This window comes from Pongo pygmaeus, chromosome 6 (assembly GCF_028885625.2).
Source record: "Pongo pygmaeus isolate AG05252 chromosome 6, NHGRI_mPonPyg2-v2.0_pri, whole genome shotgun sequence".
Lineage (NCBI taxonomy): Eukaryota > Metazoa > Chordata > Mammalia > Primates > Hominidae > Pongo > Pongo pygmaeus.
This window is the reverse complement of record NC_072379.2, coordinates 110,377,173-110,400,156: the sequence shown is the minus strand read 5'-3', so window position 1 is coordinate 110,400,156 and position 22,984 is coordinate 110,377,173. Positions and strand designations below refer to the sequence as shown.

General features: G+C 42.2%; 1 protein-coding gene across 5 annotated transcripts in view; it reads left to right on the top strand.

Moving 5' to 3' along the window:
* Window positions 1-21,196, top strand: part of DOCK4 (dedicator of cytokinesis 4) — a 485,830-nt gene extending 464,634 nt beyond the window's left edge. For 2 of the 5 annotated variants that reach the window (XM_054494462.2, XM_063667732.1), the window contains exons 42-52: window positions 147-323; window positions 1,166-1,249; window positions 5,125-5,244; window positions 5,596-5,717; window positions 6,043-6,163; window positions 7,781-7,862; window positions 8,013-8,122; window positions 10,270-10,342; window positions 12,107-12,220; window positions 14,988-15,049; window positions 18,570-21,196. In XM_054494462.2, coding sequence (XP_054350437.1) covers window positions 147-323; window positions 1,166-1,249; window positions 5,125-5,244; window positions 5,596-5,717; window positions 6,043-6,163; window positions 7,781-7,862; window positions 8,013-8,122; window positions 10,270-10,342; window positions 12,107-12,220; window positions 14,988-15,049; window positions 18,570-19,016 — 1,512 coding nt within the window. In that variant the 3' untranslated portion in view covers window positions 19,017-21,196. The remainder of the gene's footprint in view (window positions 1-146; window positions 324-1,165; window positions 1,250-5,124; window positions 5,245-5,595; window positions 5,718-6,042; window positions 6,164-7,780; window positions 7,863-8,012; window positions 8,123-10,269; window positions 10,343-12,106; window positions 12,221-14,987; window positions 15,050-18,569) is intronic. The other 3 variants (XM_063667735.1, XM_063667733.1, XM_063667734.1) reach the window with 2 other exon arrangements.
* Window positions 21,197-22,984: the final 1,788 nt, after the last annotated feature.

Here is a 22,984-nt window from a genome sequence, read left to right as displayed (position 1 = left end):
TTGTCTATTCTACGGAATGGCCCCTGGTAGAGATATTGATGGAAGCCAAGGGGGAGCACAGATAATTCAGAACATGGATAAACTACTTTGTCTTTCTTCTTGAATGTTACAAGTTCAATATATATTTATGTTCATTTGCTTCTCAGGTAGAAATGAGTCCTCTGGAAAATGCAATTGAAGTGCTGGAAAATAAGAATCAGCAGCTGAAGACTCTGATTAGTCAGTGTCAGACAAGACAGATGCAGAATATTAATCCCCTGACTATGTGCCTGAATGGAGTTATAGATGCTGCAGTTAATGGTGGCGTTTCCAGGTACCAAGAGGTAAGGATTAGGTATTGTTGTTTCAGAGAAAGTTTTCAATTGTGACTTCTTAGGGTTTCATGAATCTTTTTTCAGACTATGTACCCATATCAGCATGCAAACACAGGGCTGCAATTGACACAGAGTACTTTGGTAAATAGAGCAAACATACAGTCATTTGTAATTGCCCAGTAACTCCATTTTCCCAACATGTTATATTTGGATAATAAAAATGTGTGTGTGTGTGTGTGTATGTTCATTCTTGCATGAATAAAAGTAGAAAGGACATTAGGACTGTTTAATAAATATCCATCTAAAATAATTTCTCTAAGGAAAGAAGTTCATGCGCATAGAAAAGTCTGATCTGGGCTGGGCTCAGTGGCTCACACCTGTAATCCCAGCACTTTGGTTTGAGACCAGCTTGAGCAACATAGGAAGATCCTATCTCTATTAAAAAAAAAAAAAGACAAGACCGATCTTGCTTAGATGATACTTTAAGTGGAACTTCCATCTGCTCTCTTAAACAGAAAGATACAGTACCCTGGAAGGTAAGGCCACCATCTAGGCCACACTGAATCTTAAGGCAGTTTGTTTTAGGATACAAGCCATATAGTTTACTGATTTGGGCTTGTTCTTTATTTTACCAAGGGTACTTATTGTACAATCACTGATCTTCCTTTAACAATTCTTTACTTATGTTCCCATTCTGACCAACCACCTACATTAGTTATCAGTCCATCTGTCCCAAAATGTGGTTTATAATGGTGTCATTTCCATAAAGATGCCAGGTCTTTAAAAACAACTTGTCTTTGACTTGTCTTGTAACTCCACTGAAGTAGACTGATTCTCCTTTCCCTTACTAGGCATTCTTTGTCAAAGAATATATCTTAAGTCACCCTGAAGATGGGGAGAAAATTGCACGATTAAGAGAGCTGATGCTTGAGCAGGTAAGGGAAGCAGAAGCCAACCCCCTTCTATTTTGCCTGGATATGTGCTCACTTACCTAGAGCCCCCTCTGCATGGTTTCCTGCATCAGTGGTCTAACAGAAGCTGGCAAGCAAGGGTGACAGATTCCTGTAATATATCCCAACTTGCTAATTTCTACTTTTTCTTCCCACTCAGATGCAAAAATTAATTTAACAATGAGTAGACTATGGCAGCCAGTTACAGGTTGAGTATCCTTTATCCAAAATACTTGGGACCATAAGTGTTTCAGATTTTGGAATATTTGCATATACATAAGAGATATCTTGGGGGAGGGACCCAAATCAAATGACAAAATTTATTATTTCATATACATCTTATACACATAGCCTGAAGGTCATTTTATATAATATTTTAATAATTTTGTGCATGAAGTTTTGACTGCAACCCATCACGTGAGGTTGGGCGTGGAATTTTCCACTTGTGGCATATTGGCATTCAAAAGGCTTCAAATTTTGGAGCATTTCTGATTTTCAATTTTTGTATTAGGGATGTTCAACCTGTGAAACAAACAACTTCATGTGGTCTCTTAAAACATTCTTTGAATGTTCTCTTCCTAGAGACTTGCTGTAGTCTTGATGCCAACTTTTCACTCAAAATTCTGTGTTCAGAAAAGTTCAGGCCAACTCCAAATATGAGTGCATGAATGAGATTGTTACTTAAGTATTATAATAAGGAAGTGGGCAATCAATAGACCTTGCTTTAAAGCAGTGTCATATTTTGCAAAGTAAACCTATAGATTATATGATATGGACAAAACTAGATACAACTCATCATTTTCTACCCCAGAGAAGTGTGGTTTATTTTATTTATTTGGAACCATCAAGTACAAAGAACTGGAATGAGTAATCTGTTGCCTACTGTGTCCCTATTGATAGCCTGAAATGGTTTGAAAACCTCTGAGGTAAGAGACATGGTTGGAAGCCTGTGTTAAACAGGAAATAAAGACATTTGATTCCTGTGAAAAGTGGAATGTGTGTGATGAAACATGACAAAGGCATCTCTTTCTACCCGATAATGCCAAATTAATAAGTAAAGCATGCTCTTTGGATTAGAAAATGAGGTTGTGTCTGGTTTTCATCCATTTTTTATGCTCTGTAGGCTTAGTCCACAAAACCTAATACTGCAGGGAGAGAGGTGGCCACAGAAGAGAGAGAAGAGTTACTTGAAGCTGATCTGTAAGGAAATAAAGAATAAGTCAAGTTCTCAATGTGACTCTGGGTGTTTGTAGATACTAGAAGTGAGCAGTTTAGGTCATCCAATACTTAGGATTATGCAATGACTTTAACCTTCGTTGATTTTTAAAGATCTGTGTTTTACCTCTTATGAATTGTTCACTTCACCCCAGGACTGTATCTGCTGGATTCAGCCTGACTGAATTATTTCCCCAGAATTAAATGGTAGCTCAGGGTCAAGAAGACTCCCAAGAAAAATAAAACCGGGAACCTTTATTTCTTCTATGTCCTGCTTATGATCCTGAAACCTTGTGGAAAGAGCCATGGCCTAGGAAATGTGAGATCTCTGTTATAAGACAAGCAGTGCAAATGACTGTCAATGTGACCTTGGCCAAGTCTCGTCATCTCTGTGAGGAGGTGGACTGGAGAGGGCACCATCCTTCTCTGGACCTCTGCAAAGTAGTTCAGATAAACTCTCTAGAGGACAGGGACATGCACCACCCCAGTGCTCCTTCCAGGACAGACTTACTCTGCCTCAGCTGCAGGAAATGTGGCTCTCAACAGACATCTCCAGCTGTAAGGCCCTTCAGAGATTGCCTCTGCTGCAGAGAGCCACTTGGCCCAAGGTTGCTACCTTCTCGGTGGCGCACATCCCATACTGAGGAAGCAGTAGAAAGCCTGGCCATTTGGGACCAACACAGGACAACTCCGACAGACCATTGAAGGTCCAGAGGTTGAGGCAGGAGGATCATCAGACACCAGGAGTTCAAGACTAGCCTGGGCAACATAGCAAGACCCCATCTCTACAAAAACCTAAAAACTGGCTGGGTGTGGTGGTGCATGCCTGTAGGCCCAGCTACTGGGGAGGCTGAGGTGGGAGGATCACCTTAGCCCAGGAGTTCGAGGTTGCAGTGAGCTATGATCACACCACTGCATTCCTTCCTGGGCAGCAGAGTGAGACTCTGTCTCTAAAATACAAATAAATTTTTTAAAACATGCCAGAGGTCCCTTGGGTTTGGCAGCAGCTGACAGGACTGCTGTGCAGCTCAACTTCTTTTCTTGTCAAGTCGGACTTCTGTCCCTCCCCCTGACAGGCATCAATCCCAAGGTACACCCTGATAAACATTATGAAATCCATGCTGGAGTCTACTTCCCAGAGAACCCAACTTGCAACATTCTGTGAACAAAAGGGAAGTCACCTAACGCTAGTGTTTAAAATGGAGAAGACTGGGGGCCTCTGCGTTTAGATCCACCTCCTACATCCCTTCCATGTCCTCATCACAGATGTAGCCTCTCCCTTTATGCGTCAGACACACTGCATTCCAAGTGTGCCTTTCAAAGGCATCCTTGATATTTGTTATGCAAATATGCTGGCAGTGGGCAGCATCCAGAGCCCCGTCCCTTAGGGAAGGTGCTGGATGCCCCAACCCGCCAGGGTCAGTCCTGTTTGACCTGAGCTTTCAACCTAAAATCTTCACAAGCTGCAAAGATTAAAAACAGCAACAATAACAACAAAACGTTGTGGTGATGCAGGATTCATTTTCTTCCCAGTCTATGGAATTTGTCCTTTTGACCATGTTAGCATGGGGGGCATTTTTTAAATACAAAAGACAGCTGCTGCTCGAATCAAAGGAATCACACACTATTGATGGTTGAACAAAGGAAGGTTGAATGTTTACCTTCATCTCTTCAGATCCTCACAGCAGGAAAGTTTTTTAAGTAGGACCTGCTCTCTTATTGAATTATAAGTGAATATGAATAATGTTTTTTGGGGTTTTTTTTTCTTTTTCTTTTTTTTTTTTTTTTGAGACAGAGTCTAGCTCTGTCACCTAGGCTGGAATGCAGTGGCGTGATCTTGGCTCACTACAACCTCCACCTCCCGGATTCAAGCAATTCTCCTGCCTCAGCCACTCGAGTAGTTGGAACTACAGGCACGTGCCATCACACCCAGCTAATTTTTGTATTTTTAGTAGAGACAGGGCTTCACTGTGTTGGCCAGGCTGGTCTTGAGCTCCTGACCTTGTGATCAACCCGCCTTGGCCTCCCAAAGTGCTGGGATTACAGGCGTGAGCCACCGCGCCTAGCCAGGAATAATCTTTTTAAACAAAAACAAGAAGCATAGAAACTGTCATAGAATTCCTTTTTGTTTTTTCCATCCTCCCTGGCAGATTCTGAAAGTCTGTGGGAGGGATGGATGAGCACAGAGGAACCTAGTGGGAGAGAGAGGGAAATGTGGGGGAGAGGGTGCCATGCAAAGAGGAGATCCTTAGGGGAGAATTGCCGGACGTCTTAACAGGGAGCAGCACATGCCCCTATTCCTTCTCCACCCTGGGAAGAGAAGGAAGGGGCCAAAGGGACACATAACTATTACGAAGCATTGTAATTATAGATCTAAAATACATGGGAAAGAAGCCTGGGGGAGTAAGAAAATTAAGTCTGAAATCAGAACCAAGTTCTAATCCCCATTTGTCTTTTATCCATGCAGGATTTTTCAGATCCTCAGTTTTTCTTCACCTGTAAAGTGACAACTGTTCCTACCTTGTCAGAGGCAGAGGATTAGCAATAATGCAAGCGAAATGCATAGTAAAGTGCTCGGCCCATAGCAGGCACTTAGTGAGAGGTAGTCATTGATGTGAGGTTTTTTCCTTATGTTGTTAATTAAGGCACAGATTCTGGAATTTGGTTTGGCCGTACATGAGAAGTTTGTACCTCAAGATATGAGACCCCTTCACAAAAAGCTGGTTGACCAATTCTTTGTGATGAAGTCGAGCTTAGGGATACAGGTATGTATACTTAGGTGTCCATGGCAGGGCAGCCTGATGACTGCCGTTTGCTTGTTAAAGGGATGATGATGTATCCAATAGTGACATCTTTTGGTTTTTCTACCGAACTGCACTGTTTTACCAGGGAGCCCTCAAATACAATTGCCTTGTCTGCTGTTGGCGAGGCTTTCCTTTTGGGAAAACACAAATGTAAGTGAGGGAAAGCCAAATAATACTGGAACTTGCTTTAATAGCTCCCTATGTAAAGACTTGATGGCAATTAGGATGTGTGCCTAGTATGCTAACCTGTCTCATAAGTTATTTTGCCCAAATCATTACTGTAATGAGATATTTCCTTTACTACATCTTTAGGAGTTCTCTGCTTGTATGCAAGCCAGTCCTGTCCATTTTCCTAATGGAAGCCCTCGTGTTTGTAGAAACTCAGCACCTGCTTCTGTGAGCCCAGATGGTACCAGGGTAATTCCTAGACGCAGGTAAGTCATATTCCAAATTATCTTACAATTTGGCCTCACCCACAAGATGATCTGGAATGGTTCTCTCATTCTTTATGGCACAATTTGTCAAATACGCTATTTCTTAATGAAATAACTAACCCGCGAGGCAGCTGCAGACATCTGCCACCAGTAAAACAGCAACAGCATGAGAAATAAATAGACTCAAACATTTGATTATATTGAGGCAAACAGGAGAAAACAAAATGGGATGTATTTTCCCCCCTTTGGTTTCATAGCATTCTAGCACATGATAAAGTACAATTTGGAGACTGAGTTAATGACCTTTTTTTTCCCCCTGAAACAGCCCGTTAAGTTACCCAGCTGTCAACCGATATTCTTCCTCCTCACTGTCCTCACAAGCTTCTGCTGAAGTAAGCAATATTACAGGGCAATCAGAAAGCTCTGATGAAGTCTTTAACATGCAGGTACTTAATTAGCTTTTTGTCTGGTTGTGTTTATTCCTTTCCTGTCTCAGTCATGAGTGTTTCTGTTCGCTCTGCTGTGCTGATGAACAGACCAACAAGCAAGAACTTGGCTTAAGGACAAACCTTTAAACACTCTTCTTGCTTTTTGGGTCTCTAGAGTCTACAAAGACGTTTCTCTTAAAACTGCCCCATCGCTTTAAGACGACATCAGCAAGCGATGGAAAAGCCCAGGCACGCTGCACAGGGTTCAGCTCTGAGACCTGCCCCAAGATCCTTCTGCAGTCCAGGACTCTCAGAGTGTATTGCCACTCACTAGCTGCCTCTAGCTTGCCTTTTTTTTTTTTTTTTTTAGGAGTCTCACTCCGTCTCCCCGTCTGGAGTGCAGTGGTGCGATCTCAGCTCACTGCAACCTCCGCCTCCCGGGCTCAGGCAGTTCTCGTGCCTCAGCCTCAGCCTCGTGAGTAGCTGGGATTACAGGCGTGTACCACCACGCCCGACTAATTTTTGTATTTTTAGTAGAGACAGGGTTTCACTATGTTGGCCAGGTTGGTCTCGAACTCCTGACCTCAAGTGATCTGCCCAACTTGGCCTCCCAAAGTGCTGGGATTACAGGCATGAGCTACTGCACCTGGCCCCTCTTAGCATTCCAAAATGGCTTTTTTTTCTTTAAGAAGACATGATTTGGCTAGGTGCAGTGGCTCATGCCTGTAATCCCAACGCTTTGGGAGGCCGAGGTGAATCACTTGAGATCTGGAATTCGAGACCATCCTGGCCAACATGGTGAAACCCCGTCTGTACCAAAAATACAAAAATTAGCCAGGCATAGTGGTGCATGCCTGTAATCCCAGCTACTTGGGAGGCTGAGGCAGGAGAATCGCTTGAACCTGGGAGGAGGAGGTTGCAGTGAGCAGATTGCATGTCACTGCACTCCAGCCTGGGCAACAAAGCAAGACTGTGTCTCAAAGAAAAAAAAAAAGACATGATTTGAGGGTCCATTTTAAAATTCTCTTTACTTATGTACATATCAGAAAGTTTCCAAAGTTTTTTTTTTTATCCAAGAAAAATGTAGTTTTTAGGGATTTTAGAGCCAGTATAACTCCTGCAACCAAACATTTTATTTAAACACTACTAATGTGGCATTTATGATAGTTCATAAATGCTGAAATAGTTCACTAAGCTGAAATTTTCTTCACCACTATCTTTGGAAAGGAGGCATAACACTTATTTCCAAATTTATGCTTTGAACATACTTTTACAGATAACAAGAAGGCACATTTTATGCCTTTTAGACGCACTCACCTATTTTTGGGCCCTAGGCTGGAATTCATTCTACTTATACCTCAACGAAGGAATGCGCTGCTAACTGGTCCAAAGCCACAGTATGTAGCTGAATCTAACACGAAGGCATTCCTTTGGCAGGAGTCAAAATCTCAGACTTTTTATTAATTCATGCAGACTTCTTTGTCAATCTAAGTTAGTAAGATTTTCTATATTGTTAAATGGACTTTTTTTTTTTTTGCTAATTTGAAAAAAAAGTTGATGATTTTGTTTCAAATATGTCAGTGTTGTGGGAAGCCTTTAATCAGGGTGTGATAATAGCTCCCTGTGTGTTTCCAGCCAAGTCCATCTACCTCAAGCTTGAGTTCTACTCACTCGGCTTCACCTAATGTGACAAGTTCTGCTCCATCGAGTGCCAGAGGTCAGTGCAAGAGTGTGGGGAAGACTGAGGGTGCCCGGAGAACCTTCTGGTCCTGGGAACTGTGGCCAGCTGCCACACGTTCAGGCTTTCGCCTCCAAACAGGTGCAGCACCACTACCATGCTGATGATCCTCTCTCCTTCTCTTCCCAGCTTCTCCTTTGTTGTCTGACAAACACAAACATTCCCGAGAAAACTCTTGCCTGTCCCCAAGAGAGAGACCATGCAGTGCCATCTATCCAACACCTGTGGAGCCTTCGCAGGTACTCCTTGTAGGGTAGAGAAACTAGAAAACAAGGACGATTCTGGAATTGCTTACATATCTCTGCAGAAACACATGGTAGCTGCCAAAAGCAAGCAGCTGGGCAGTGTCAGACCAATCCAGCTGGTGAAGATTGCACCTCTGTTTTCTGCCCATGGTTAGAAATTTCTGCCTGAGCCATCTTTTTTTTTTTTTTTTTTTTTTTGAGACAGGATCTCACTGTGTCACCCAGGCTGGAGTGCAGCAGCACAATCCTGGCTCACTGCAACCTCCACCTCCTGGGTTCAAGCAATTCTCCTGTCTCAGCCTCCCGAGTAGTTGGGATTATAGGTGCCCACCACCACGCATGGCTAATTTTTGTATTTATAGTAGAAATGGGGTTTTATCGTGTTGGCCAGGCTGGTCTCGAACTCCTGACCTCAGGTGATCCACCCGCCTCGGCCTCCCAAAGTGCTGGGATTACAGGCATGAGCCACCACTCCCCGCCTTGAGCCATATTTATGATAGGGACACATGGTAGTTGCTTGGCAGTGATGCTAAAAGGGAAATGGGAAGTTTACCCTCCTTGATCTATTTCATTGCTGCTTCTTAAACATTATGCAAAGTAGTTGGGTGAATAAAGTGCCTGTGTTTGCATGCCCTGTGTATGTAACAGAAGTCTGGGGGAACCTCTTAGACTAGGAAAATACCCTTGAAGAGAAGCATTCTCCTGCCCAGCAGTCTTTGCCTTTGCCTAGACCTATTTAAAAGAGCTGCAATTGATTCCTATCTGGGTACCCATGAGTATAGGAGCAATTTGTTTGCCTTTGCCATTCTTGAATGCATGAGAAAAGAGCGGTTCAGTCCTCGGCCTTTCCCTGTCAACTCCTCATGCAAGTAAGGGAGCTTGGCTCTCATCCCCTGCCTGAACTTGGTTTTGAAGTGATCCCTGTTTTTCTGAGAGCAGAGGCTTGGGCTCAGCCCTTGGGCACTTCAAGAGCCTTGAAGGGTGGTTTCAAAGTTGAAGATTCATGGGTAGCCCTGAGTTTTAAAGATTTGGGAATAGTTTAGGAGCAGAGAAAAATAGTTATTTCTACTCCAGCTAATTTCGGTTTTTCTACACCATCCTGGCAGAAGTCTGTAGCCACATGTGGAAGTGGATGAGAGAGAGTGGGATTTGGCTTCATTGGTTTGTCTTTGCCAATTGTGTGATCCTCCCGAAAGTCCCAGGGTACTGCCTCTGCACAACGCTGATGTCTTGCAGAAATTATATCTGGGTGCATTTGGCTGGACTAGCTATTTCCCTTTGTCACTTGATGATGCTGCAAGGGCATTTCTCAGTTTGTTCTGCTCCAGGAGAACTTGTTGTCAGCATGGGCAACTCTGAAAGCCTTCTCTGATTAGCCTCCCAAGTTTTCTGGTTTTAGTAAAATTGGAAGCAGTATATATGTTGCCAAAATTTCAATAGTGTGCATTGCTGTAGTACATCTGCTTTTAAGGACTCGGTACTTTATATTTAATATATTAGGTAAAACCATGTAAAACTGGCATTTTTATAAGTTAAAAATTGTAGACTATCAATTATTTCATATATTTTTTAGCTAATAAAGGATTTTTAACATGCAGGGGTTAAATTTCATTCACTAGTGATTTTTTTGAACTAATATTTCTCCTTTAATTCTTATTTCTGTTTTAGATCACCACTGTAGCATTTGTATTTATAAAGAACTCCACACAGGCCAGGTGTGGTGGCTCATGCCTGTAATCCCAGCACTTTGGGAGGCCAAGGTTGGAAGGACTGCTTGAGCCCAGGCATTCAAGACCAGCCTGGGCAATATAGTGAGATTCCATCTCTAAAAAGAAAAGAAAAGAACTTCATAGCACAACTGCTATTTACTATTTATTTTTTACATTTTATTATGAACATTTACCATTTATATTTAAAATGTAATACAAACTTTTCAAACACTCTTTTCTTTCTCAAAACCTAAGGTTCTTCCCACCCCCTTTTACTTAAATATAATTAAATTCTTTGTTCCTAGGCTCATCATATCACATAAAAATTATTTTGAACAAAAAGTTTTACTGAGGGAATAATCATCTCATTTTCTAAAAGGTTTCACATGCCCGTATATCACATCATAAAAATCAACCCTTGTAACTTTGCAGAGGATGCTGTTTAATCATATTGGAGACGGGGCCTTGCCACGCAGTGACCCAAATCTCTCTGCACCTGAAAAAGGTAAGGCCAGCCCCATGGTCAGTCCTGGAATGTGTAAGGGCTTGTTTTATCCTCATGTTCTCCAGTCTTCTGTGTGTCTGTGTGGAAAGCAGTGCTCTAGCTCTTTAATGATCGGGACTAGTATGCTCTTTAGGGGATTAATGAAAGACAGTTATTCATGATCATTCTTCAAAAGCTGTTTTCCTATAAGATTTTAACAGCAGAATCTGAGCAAGGTAGGAACGCCTATGTTTAATGGCTTTTTGTTATCATCCAGTGAGTCACCCAGGCAATGCCTCCTCTTCCTGAAACAAAGTTGCCAATTAGGCTTCTTGTTCAGCACAATGAAAATAGCTTCTCCCAGATCGATTCGGTGGTCCCATCCTTCGTCTGCCTTACAAAGCTCATTCAGCCAACTCATGTGTTGTTTGTTGTGACTCAGATACGGCTCTTGTACAATTAAATACCATTTAAGAATTGCAATTCAGTGCATAATGGAGTGTGCCCTGCCTCAAGGTCACACAAAATGAAAACCAAACACATGGATAGCAGTAAATAGCCAATTAGGATCAGTCTGCAACACAGCAGAAGATGAAGAGCAGATTAAACGCGATTTCCTCAGCTACTGTGTCGGGGCTTGCAGCAAGTCACCCATTCACCTCTCTCAGGGTCAAGCCTCAAAAATAAGAGCAGTTCCCCAGACCAATGAATCAAGAATCGTTAATGAAATAGTCTGGGAAAGTGCCTTTTAATTGCCCTCATTAAGAAGTAAACTGTATTGTCATTTGGGTACACTGCTACATTAGAACTTTCCTTGGGAGATGGAAATTAGTGAAGTCTTAGGCAAAATTATTTTAAAACACAAATTTAGCTTTAATGTTACAAGTCACATGTTCATCTTTGTCAGTAGAACTAAGGAATGTGGTATTTTTTTCAACCCCTTCTACTAAAGAAAACCACAACGCAAATTTAAAAGAATAGAGAAAAAGAATTTTAAGAGTGATAACTCCATCCCATTAAATGAAAATAGTAGAGTGGTAAAATGTTGAAATTCTCAACATGCCCACCAGATGGCAGTGTCTGTACAGGGAGTGAGTCACTGGAACTCAGATTTGATGTTGTAAACCTCATTGCATAGTGGCTATTTACGACCAGCGTGTCCTGCCCTTATTCCTGCCAGGATTGCCCTGTATTCCTGCATCTTACCGAAGCACAGAGCAGACAAATTACAAAATCAGAATGAAAGTGTCTGTATTCCAAATCATTTTTTAAGGACATAGTTCAGTGTAATTCATTGATTTCAGAAAGAGTTCTTTCCTCAGTTATCAATGAGATAATGTGGCATGGCTGTTCTTTCCCAAGAATTCTGCCAAATAGTTAAAATATTAGTATGTCATTGCCTTCTCCATTTTTAGGTGCCACTTGTCCAGAAATGTCTACTAAAAACCAAGTTTTAAAATAGTCCAGTGACTACATCTTCCATCTGTTATCCAGCATCTAAACACATTTGTAATTCTCAGCAAGTTTTACACCCCAGTGTAAAGATTTGTAGTTCCCTTTGACAGTATTAAGGGAAATAAAGAGACTTGTTAGCGCCCAGTTAAATGGTAACTGTAACTGTTAGGCAGCCAATTAAATAAAGGTTTAGTATTCAAGAAGTTTCCTGTTTTGTTTTTCATCCAGTTAATTTTTTCATTCTGGATAATTCTGACTTTCTTCTAAGATCTCAAGCATTGGAAGGGCAAAGCTGGACCGTGTGTTTTTAGCTGTGTTATTCCCTTCCAGCTGTGAACCCCACCCCTAGCAGCTGGAGCCTGGACAGTGGGAAGGAAGCCAAGAACGTGTCGGATAGTGGGAAACTTATCTCTCCCCCTGTCCCTCCAAGACCCACACAGACTGGTGGGTATTTGAAGCATTTGAACAATCACTTTTATAAAATAACTTTTATTGACTACTCCAGCTTGTCCTGAATTCCTGAGAGAAAGGTAGGCATTTGATTTCTGGGATAAAAACCTTAGTAGCTGCATAATTCCTTGACAATTGTCTCCCTCTTTCCTGAACTTCTATTACACGGGGTCAAACAGTGGTCCGTTCCAAGTAAGCCTCTCGGACAGATTTTATAGAGTGCTCTTTACCAAGCCACCATTCTCAAATTCGGGGAGGCACCCTAACCTTGGTAGGCCACTAGCATCTTCTCTAACCTTCACTTTGAACCACTTCATTCTTATCAACCTCCACTAACTCAGCTACTTTCTTCAGTCTTATTCAGGACTGATGCCAAAGTTTCCAGTTGCCTCTAAATATCTATTGACTAACAGTTATGCTCCACAAGCTTATCAGAGTCATTAACTTTGCATCCATAGTTATCTGTTGCTTTGAGAGGTTTTATGCAAGGACTATATTTCGCAAAGGGTTGATTCAGGGTACTGCACCCCCTCAGGTGGTCGTTTAAGCAGCAAAATCTTGGCCAGGTGTGGTGGCTTACGCCTGTAATCCCAGCATTTTGGGAGACCAAGGTGGGTGGATCACTTGAACTCACAAGTTTGGGACCAGCCTGGGCAGCATGGCGAAACCCCGTCTCTACAAAAAATATAAAAATTAGCCAGGTGTGGTGGTACACACCTGTAGTCCCAGCTACTTGGGAGGATGGCTTGAGTCCAGAAGACGGAGGTTGCAGTGATCCAAGATGGCACCACTGCACTTCAGCCTGGGCCAAATAAGGTAGTTCACACCTGTAATCCCAGCACTTTGGGAGGCCGAGGCAGGCAGATCACTTGAGCCCAGGAGTTTCGAGAGAAGCCTGTACAACATGGCAAAACCCCATCTCTACAAAAAAAAAATGCAAAAATTAGCCAGGCGTGGTGGCACACACCTCTAGTCCTAGCTACTTGGGAGGCTTAGGTGGGAGAATTGCTTGAGCCCAGGAAGCAGAGGTTGCAGTGAGCTGAGATTGAGACACTGCACTCTAGCCTGGGCAACAAAGTGAGACCCTGCCACAAAATACAATAAACTATGTGCCACCCAGTTTACTCTATACTTGTCAAAGCCAAAAGTCAAGTCACCAATAATTTTTGAGAGACATATGAGGTCTTCAAAGAAAACAAGAAATAACTTTAAGCTTATTGATCACCTGCATTAGTATATCAGTATGTGCACAGAGGCCTAAAACTTATCGGCCAAATTATTTGTATCTCATTCACGATGTGCATATATTCAGGCAGTCTCCAATTTAAACCTGGTTGTGTCCCTAAAGTTGAGAACCTGAAAAGCATTTTTTAAGGAATAATATTGATGCAAATGTGCTGTGGTTGCAGGGGCCACCATGGTGGTGTCAGCAACTGCCTGAGTCAAGAGGAAGAGGGTCCTAGGGAACAATAAACTTTCTGCCATCGTTAAGGCAGGAATATAGTTCTCTGTCAGGATCAGCTTCTCCATACAGATGTGATTTTCTTCCATAATCAGCACCCACAATCAACAGGATAGGAGAACTAAGGCTGGTATTAGAATGTGACACGTGCTGACAGCATGCCCCAGCATTCAAGAGTGCAAGAGAGAGGCTGCATACTACCAGTGTGATCATGGAGCACTCTTCCTGACCCCTTAGGACCCAGAGCACACAGATGACCTTACCCCTCCCAAGTTAACTGGCAGGGCTGCCATCCCTTCTGCACTGATTGCTCTCATGGTCTGTTCTTATGTCATCATCTGTGGTCACTGTTGTGGGGCTCTGTAACTGTCTTTCTTCCTTACAGCCTTTCAGTAGTTTTGAGTTACAAACCTCACTGTGACAGCTGGGAGAGTGGCAGCTAATCACAGAGCAACATACCCAGAGTTCACCGAAACGTCTCTGTGGAAATGAGAAATGTGGCTGACTCTCACCCTGTTGACTGTGTCACGGCCAGCCTTTACCATACAGGGCTATGCTTTAGAGAGCTGGATTTGCTACACAAGCATGCACACAGGAACAGTGCTATCACACATGCTGTGTCCCAGGTGTAGGACTTGAAAATCTAGTGAGAAAAAGCAAACAGTTCACTCTTCTTGGCCACGATGATGAAATCCATAGAGACCCACCACCAGGGGATAATGGGAAGACCTGAGTACAAGCATTAGGGGAAGAAATGGAAAACCATGCACCTCTTGTATGGCCATGGCCAAGGGTTTTTCTACCTATTTGGGGAGTACTGGGGTTGTTGGGGGGAGCTGATTAAATATATTCCCATAGACCTGTTCCAGGCTGCTGGGGTGGCCATGGTGTTCCCATTGGTGCTCATGCCAAAGTCAACAGCTGTTCCCCAAGAACTGCTCCCTAGCATCTCACACCTAAAAGCACCTTATGAGATAGACCAAGCAGTGCAGAAGCACCTGGACTTTGGGGAAACGGAAAGGACATTGGATCAGTTTGGGAATCTGTCAATAGTCAAAGCATCATATATGCCATGATAACTTTTCACTGATGCTCCCATATCTCGGCAGTGCCGCCCTTTGTGAGAACCCATTCTGGACAGGCATCATTTAGCTTCTCCCCCATCCTCACCACCCCCTTTGCTTAGAAGGTCCTTATGCACTGGATCATCTGTTTGGGTTTGTAACACAGAGGGCATGTGCAGATAGTCAATCATCTGGTTTTTCTTAATTGAAATGTTCTCTCTCTCCCCATTGACAGCTTCACCAGCAAGACACATGACATCAGTATCCCCCTCGCCTGCCGGGCGATCTCCATTGAAGGTAAAGGCCCTTCTTTCGACTGAGGCTAGAGACTGGCCCAGGTCTCTTTTTCTCTAAGACTCATCCCAGTTATATCAAAAGGTGCTTTAATTTGCAGGGACAAGGCAAAGAACTTATCAAGCAGGGATAGGGGAAGCTGGTTGAGAAAAACAACACTGGACTGTCCCCCCTGGGTGCCTCCTCCACGAACGCAGCCATTTGTTTTTTGATTATTAGCCTCATTCTCCAAATGGTAGCAGTGAGAACTTGCAAACTGAAGTCAGTGCATATACTGAATTAGGAAAGGAGTGTGGTCCTAATGTACCTCCTAGGAAACTTTCAGCCTGACCTTTTAGTTTAAGGCACATCAAAAACACACACACTTAGATTGAGAAACATTAGTATCAAGATCTACTAAATATTCTCTGTGTCTTTTTGCCTTTATCAATCATCAGCCAAACCCATTTTGTCAAAGCCAAACCTAACGTTCTCTTTTAATATTTTATACCAAGTTTCTCATTTACATTAGAAATACATACTTGATCATGAAAAACAAGGCGGTAACATGGATTTAAAAGACTTCTAGGGAACAAACGGGAAAGCTGTAAAGGTCAGACATTTGAATTGGTTTGTAGACATGGACTATTTAACATCTTTAAACATTAAAAAAATCCCTCATGAAGATAAAGAATAATATTTAGTCTCTATCCAAATTGAATCAGACTGGCTTCAAGGATTGTCAGTACTTGAGAGATTGGTGTTCAGAACTGCTGCACCAGAGGCAAATATGAAGTGTGTCAAAAGAATGATTTTGTACCTGAGTGACTTAGGATTTACACACTCCATGTCCTTTGTGTTGATGAGCTAGTTCTAGCTAATATGCAAAAGACAAATCAGCCTCTACAAACACATAGGGGCAGGTTGCGATCCAGTGCATCTGTGGTGCTAACGATAGTTGCTGATAGAAATTGAGAAATGGGAAACAACCCACCTCCCCCCGCAAAATGGAGAAAATTGCAAAGAAGTGTGATTCCCTTGCATTGCCAGAATTTCTGATGTAGAAATTAGCGGGTAAGTGCAAGTGATTTGCTCGTTTTCTTCTCATTCTGTAATGCAGCTGTTATTATGAAGTACCTGTGACAGCATTCGCTCTGGAAGTCATAGCCTGTCACCTCGATGTCATAAAAAGGAAAGCAACATGGCTTTTCCACACTTTTACATTTACCCTTACTCACACAGAGCTCCCACACGTTGCTATGGAATTATCATCTGTATTTTTCAACTTAAATTTTGTTGGGTAGTAAGAAAATAAATCTTAAGAGATTAATTCTTAAACATTAAAAAGAACCCAAGAGCTAAAAATGTTTGAATAACTATGAACTAGTCTTAGCAGGCTGGTATATACTGCCTCTCAGCAGACCTGTGTACATTTTTACTGGCCATGTGCAGTCCGAAGCCATGTCTTTTTATGTAGGGTTTGAAGAAAGAGAACATAGATCGAACATTTGTGTTATACCTCCTAGGTTACATTAGGGGGCACACTGCTACCATGTTACTAGCTTTGCAGTGTGCTAACTTAACTGATTGATAGAGTTTAGTGGGGTTTTGGGTTTTTTTCCCCAGCCAGCCATTAAACTATGGGTCTAACCCTACAGCGAAGACTGAGCTGACCTGCCATATTTTGAATTTCAGGTCTAACTTTTGACAGAGGTAGCAGTGAATTGGGAACTCTTAATTGGCCTTAATTTTAGGCTCCTACTAAATGACAGGATGTGTATCTACCAGCGTTATTTTGTTTACAAAGAGAAACCAAAGTTAAGTTAGCTTAAGATAGCATTTCTCTAAGTGTATGCCATAGAACATTAGTTTTCCAGGACATTATGTAATAAGCGGGGGAAAAAAGGTCTATAGTCAAGTAAGTTTGGAAAACACTGGGCTGAACAAAATTATTTGTATTCCTTTATTCTAAGCCTTGAAAATGCAAATATGTTTTGAATATACACAAGGAGTACACAGTGTGCAGCATTTCCCAGCAGAACCCTCTTTTCACAGAGCATCTATCTTAGGACCCGTTTTCCTTGGGATACCAGTTGGGAAAGTAACAAACTCAGATGCCAAATGGGGCCAGACAGCTGACATAAATGAAGGAAGGAGGCCGGGTGTAGTCCCCACGTGGCGTAGTGGGGACTGGCAAAGTGAAAAGGGACAGCTCCTGCTCAGCTTCTAAAGATTATCTCTATTAAGAGAATGTGTGCCATTGTGGCCAGAACTTCTGATTCTTTATGAACTGCCAGAATTCTGGAGTTTCATGTGAAATTTGAAATGTTAAAAATTAACTAAATTAGGTTTTTAAAAAACTGCTGATGAAACAGCTCACATCACAGGCTATAGCCCAAGGGCTGCCAGTTTGCCAGTTCAGCTTAGGAGTCTGGAGTGATGGCTGGAGAAATCAGGTGCAGAACCTCGGGTGCCTCTGTTCCTCCTCCTGAGCTCTCTGGGTCCTCTGAGCTGAGTGTGTTCAGCAGCCCTGGCTCCTGGCCTGCAGCATTCCCTGCTGAGCTGGGAAAGTGAATAGCGCCCCCAAAGGTTTTATGGTGTTTTTTGGTTTTTGGGGTTTTTTTGGCCAGTTCCCTCTCTTCCAAACTATAGGACTGTCTAATGTGTGCCTCCAGATTATCTTGGTGGGTACTTTTTTTAAATTATTTATTTTTTGAGACAGGGTCTCATTGTGTTGCCCAGGCTGGAGTGCACTGGTGGCTCACGGCTCACTGCAGCCTCAACCTTCCAAGGCTCAGGTGATCCTTCCAGAGGAACTGGGATTACAGGCATGAGCCACTACGCCCAGCTAACTTTCTGGATTTTTAGTAGAAATGGGGTTTTGCCATGTTGCCCAGCCTGGTCTCGAGCTCCTGGCCTCAAGTGATCCCTGCTTCGGCCTCCTGAAGTATTGGGATTACAGGCGTGAGCCACCATGCCCAGCTCCTTTCTCCTCTATCTGAAAATGATAAGGAGTAAACTGGGCGGTGAACTGAACTCAAGGACTGGTGGCCCTGGCACATAAACGTCTGGTGTGCATTTTCAGTGCTACAAAGGACAACACTCAAATTTGAGTGTGAGTGTATTCGTCTGCTCGGGCTTCCCTCACAAAATACCATAAACTGGATGGCTTAGACACTGGGAATGTATTTTCTCAATTCTGGCAGATAGAAGTCCAGGATCAACGCGTGGCAGCCTTGGTTTCCCCGAGGCCTCTCTCCTGGGCTTGCAGACCGCCCTTCCTGCAAGGTCTTTGTGTGTCGCATTCCTGACGTCTCCCTGTGTGTCTAAATGTCTATTCTTATAAGGACACCAGTCAGCTTGGATTAGGATCCACCACAATGGCCTTTTACCTTAATCACCTCCTTAAAGGCTGCATCTCCTGATGCAGCCGACTTTGGGGGTGCTGGGGGCCGAGGCCTCTGCGTGGGGGCGTACATTTCAGCGCATCTGCGTTCACGACTCAATGCTGTGTCTCCCTCTCGTTTCCTTCTCCCCGGAGCAGGGCTCTGTGCAGTCTTTCACCCCTTCTCCAGTGGAGTACCACTCCCCAGGACTCATCTCCAACTCCCCTGTCTTGTCGGGCAGCTACAGCAGTGGGATTTCTTCTCTCAGCCGGTGCAGCACGTCGGAAACCTCAGGCTTTGAAAATCAGGTGAATGAACAGTCGGCCCCCCTGCCGGTGCCGGTGCCGGTGCCGGTGCCTAGCTACGGCGGAGAGGAGCCAGTGCGCAAGGAGAGCAAGACTCCGCCCCCGTACAGCGTCTACGAGCGGACTCTGAGGCGCCCCGTCCCGCTACCTCACAGCCTCTCCATCCCCGTCACGCCGGAGCCGCCGGCCCTGCCACCCAAGCCTCTGGCAGCGCGATCCAGCCACCTGGAGAATGGGGCCCGGAGGACTGACCCCGGCCCGCGGCCCAGGCCCCTGCCCCGCAAGGTCTCTCAGTTATAAGTCACTTTTCTATGTACCTGTGATGCATTCTTTGCCCGTTTACAAAATAAATAAGAAGTATGATGAGGAGACATTTAGTGTAGGCACTTTAATAACTTACTCAGCTCCTTCGATGAATGGAATTAAAACTTGCTTATTAAATATCATGTTGCACAATATTAAAAGTTGCTGATCTAAAACGCCAGATGTTAAATGAAGTATGGCTGAATTTCATTAAAACGTTTCTCATTTGAAAGTGGTAAATAGTGATAAAGACTCCTTTTGTACCTCTTTATGTTCACTTTTTTTTATATAGTTTAATCTTAAAACCAATACGATATTGTCCAACAATACAATGTGTGACAATGTTGTATCGTTTTTACTGAATACTTGATACTTGGAGAAAGCTTATTAAGTCAGTGCACATCCTAACACCGTGGTCCTTATTTTAGAAGACTTCTGTAAATAAGGCAAGGTTTATCAGTGCAGATCATCAGAATTAAAGTTCAAGCAGGCGAGCAAGACAGTATACCTAAGGGGTTGCAAAGCTTGGGACTGGAAATTGTTTTGTTCTTGAAACAAAATACTTCTTTAAGGTTGCTTTTGCTGTTTGACTGCTGTCTACATTCTTAAAATTCTATTTTGTGAATTGGTTGCTGAACCCCTTACTACGCTGACACCATGGTATCTACTGTATTTCTTTTCAAGGTGCAATTTGCTTCAGAGTTCCAATCAGCTAGATTAAGCAAGAGGCTCCAGAAGAAATGTTTACTTGAATTTTGCGCTTCCTTTCTTGATAGTTTCCTGTATAAAATTTGTCATTGAACAAGAGCAAATGCTGAAGTATTAAAGAGGCACAAATGACTGTGCCCCATTAGCAAGAATTCGGGAATCAATACAGGACAGTATTAAATTAATAGCTTCAGTGAAGAAAAAAAAAACAGTGAAAATGTATTAGCACGATTAAATGGCAAAAGGACTTATAAAAGGCAAGGGCATTAACTTTCAATCCTGCACAAAATAAAAAATTCCTCACGACTCTCCACTTTTACCAGTGGAGTTTGTCTTAGCTGACCTGTCGTCTTTCTCTTGAAGGAGGATTGCTGTAGACTTCTCTAGCTTGAATATTGCAACATAGCATCTTAGGTCTAGATAGGGATGCTAATGCCACAGTTGTAGAAGTGTGAAAAAAGCACCTTGTATGTAGTAATGTATTTTATATCTTTGTTTTTTCTTTTACTGACTGTTTATAACACTCAATTGACAATAGATATGAACTGTATTTTAAATCATACTGTTAAATATTTTCCCTCTTTTGTTGGGAAGCTCATTTTAGTTTAACCATGTTTGTTTTGTTGGTAGCTTACCTGGAAGGCAGTGACCACTTTTTTATATTCTCTTAATGAAACCATTCAGCAGGTATATGCTGTTGAGGCTGGTTATAGAGGTTTTCTATAATAAATGTTCAAGTATTTTTGTATATAACTGGTTAATTTTAATAAGAGATACCATTATGTGTAAAAAAAAAAAAAAAGTAAAAATAAAAGCAAACAGTTGTTGATGCAGTATGATTGTTATAATTATGCCAAATACTTTATGTATGGAAAAAGAATATTTGTACATATGTGCTTTTAACAATTCTGCCATATTGACTTTACAATTTTGAATGTCGGAAAAATTAATATATGTTAAATATTTATGTTTAGTGAAAGTGTTCACAATTGAGAAAAGGAACATATGCATTTTAGCTTTGTATCTTGCAAGTTTTGCAGTCAGAAATTTTTTGAACTAGCTTTTGCTTTTGATAACACTTTGTGTTTGTAACCACATTCATATATATATATACACATATATATGTGAAGCTCCATATTTCTGTTGCTTTAAAGAAGTAAAACCTTCCATTTAAATAAGATGACATGCATAAGATAACAAAGCTTCCTTGATTTCCTTTTCCTGTGTAATTTAATAGATTTGTTGACTAGTGCTTGGGCACAGTATAAATCAGTGTTATTTGCTCTTGGAGCCATTTTTTAAAAAAAATTTTGGCAGTGAGCAGTTGAATTTATCTTGAATTTATCATGTGTGTGTATTTCTGAAGCAGCTACATAGCAGAACATTTTAAGAGATTCTGTTAGCCCACATGTTCATGTTGGTTGCTGCTGAATGGTAAATATTAAATAAAATTACCAGATTAATCTTAATATTTCTGTCTTTACTCCTATCATCAGCATGTCTTTCCTTGGAATAGAAGCAGCTCTTGATCTTATTATAGTGAGATTTCCAGACTTCTTTTTAGATAGATACTGTTTGTGTTGTCCTGCCATGTAGATGCATTTCACACTCACTACAACTCACTTATGCCATAGGAAACAATCACCGGAAAGGTAACAAACAGTATGGGTTAATATCCCTTAAAAAGGGTAACATTTACCTGGTTGGCTGACCATTCATTGGCCTAACCAGAGCCAGCTTAACAAGTCAAACCGTCAAAATGTGTTTGCATCAGAAAACTTGACATAAAACAGATTACTTCCAGGCATATAAGGGCATGGTTAAATGCTGGTTTTGACAGCTGTGGTAAAAATCTATCTGCATGCCAGCTCTTCTCCCTGGTTTTCATAAAATGATAGAAAATATACATTTGACATACACTGAAAAACCCACTGACTACAAGATTTCTATTAATAAAGTCTGGCTTTTAACTTGGGTGAAATGTGTCAATATTGTATAAGGTTGAAGACATTTATGTAACTCAGTGCCAAGAAAACCACTGTCTACAGCTTCAGCCTCGTAGAATACAAAAACCCATTTAAAGGCCATTGTCAGCTGGGCGCAGTGGCTCATGCCTGTAATCCCAGCACTTTGGGAGGCTGAGGCTGGTGGATCACCTTAAGTCAGGAGTTCAAGACCAGCCTGACCAACATGGTGAAACCCCATCTCTACTAAAAATACAAAAATTAGCTGGGTGTGGTGGCGGGTGCCTGTAATCCCAGCTACTCGGGAGGCTGAGGCAGGGGAATCGCTTGAACCCAGGAGGCGGAGGTTGCAGTGAACTGAGATCATGCCACTGCACTCCAGCCTGGGTGACAGAGCAAGACTCTTGTCTCAAAAAAATAAAAAATAAAGGCCATTGTCAGTGTCCTCCTGATTGTTTCTCAACATTAACTAAGTGACTTCAGAATATTTTTGGGTTATTTATATTACAACTGAGCCCATCAGTATTTGGATTCTACAAGCATAATTACAATAAGAAGAGCTCAGTTTCCTACATAAGTAGGTTTCTCCCTGGATTGTTACTAATTGTTCTACAAAACACAACAAAGAGAATAGCAAGTTGCGTAGCTTTGCCTTTGTTTTATCTATACACATTGAAAGGTGGTTTGTACCGAAATGAATTCTTACTTAAGCCCAGCCCTCATTATGTAAGAATACCATATAATCCCCACACTTTGGGAGGCTGAGGTGGGCAGATCACAAGGTCAAGAGATCGAGACCATCCTGGCCAACATGGTGAAACCCCATCTCTACTAAAAATACAAATATTAGGTGGGCATGGTGGCACACGCCTGAGTCCTAGCTACTCAGGAGACTGAAGCAGGAGAATTGCTTGAACCTGGGAGACGGAGGTTGCAGTGAGCTGAGATCGCGCCACTGCACTCCACCCTGGTGACAGAGCGAGATTCCGTCTCAAAAAAAAAAAAAGAATACCGTAAAAATAGGTTTGAAAATATAACAAAATACCAATCCCCTGACATAACTATTAATACTACTTTTTACATATTCCTTTTGCCTTTTTCTACATGTATATATTATACAGTTTTTCTAAATTGTTAACTGCTAGTTCCTGAAATACACAATCATCAACACAATCTATTGACGATATAGGGCTGAGTTCATTGCTCCCTATCATAAAGGAGAGAAACCCACCTCAACAGAGCTTTGGTAGTGTCTTGCGGCAAAGGGCAAGATCAGATTTTGTTGAAATTTTG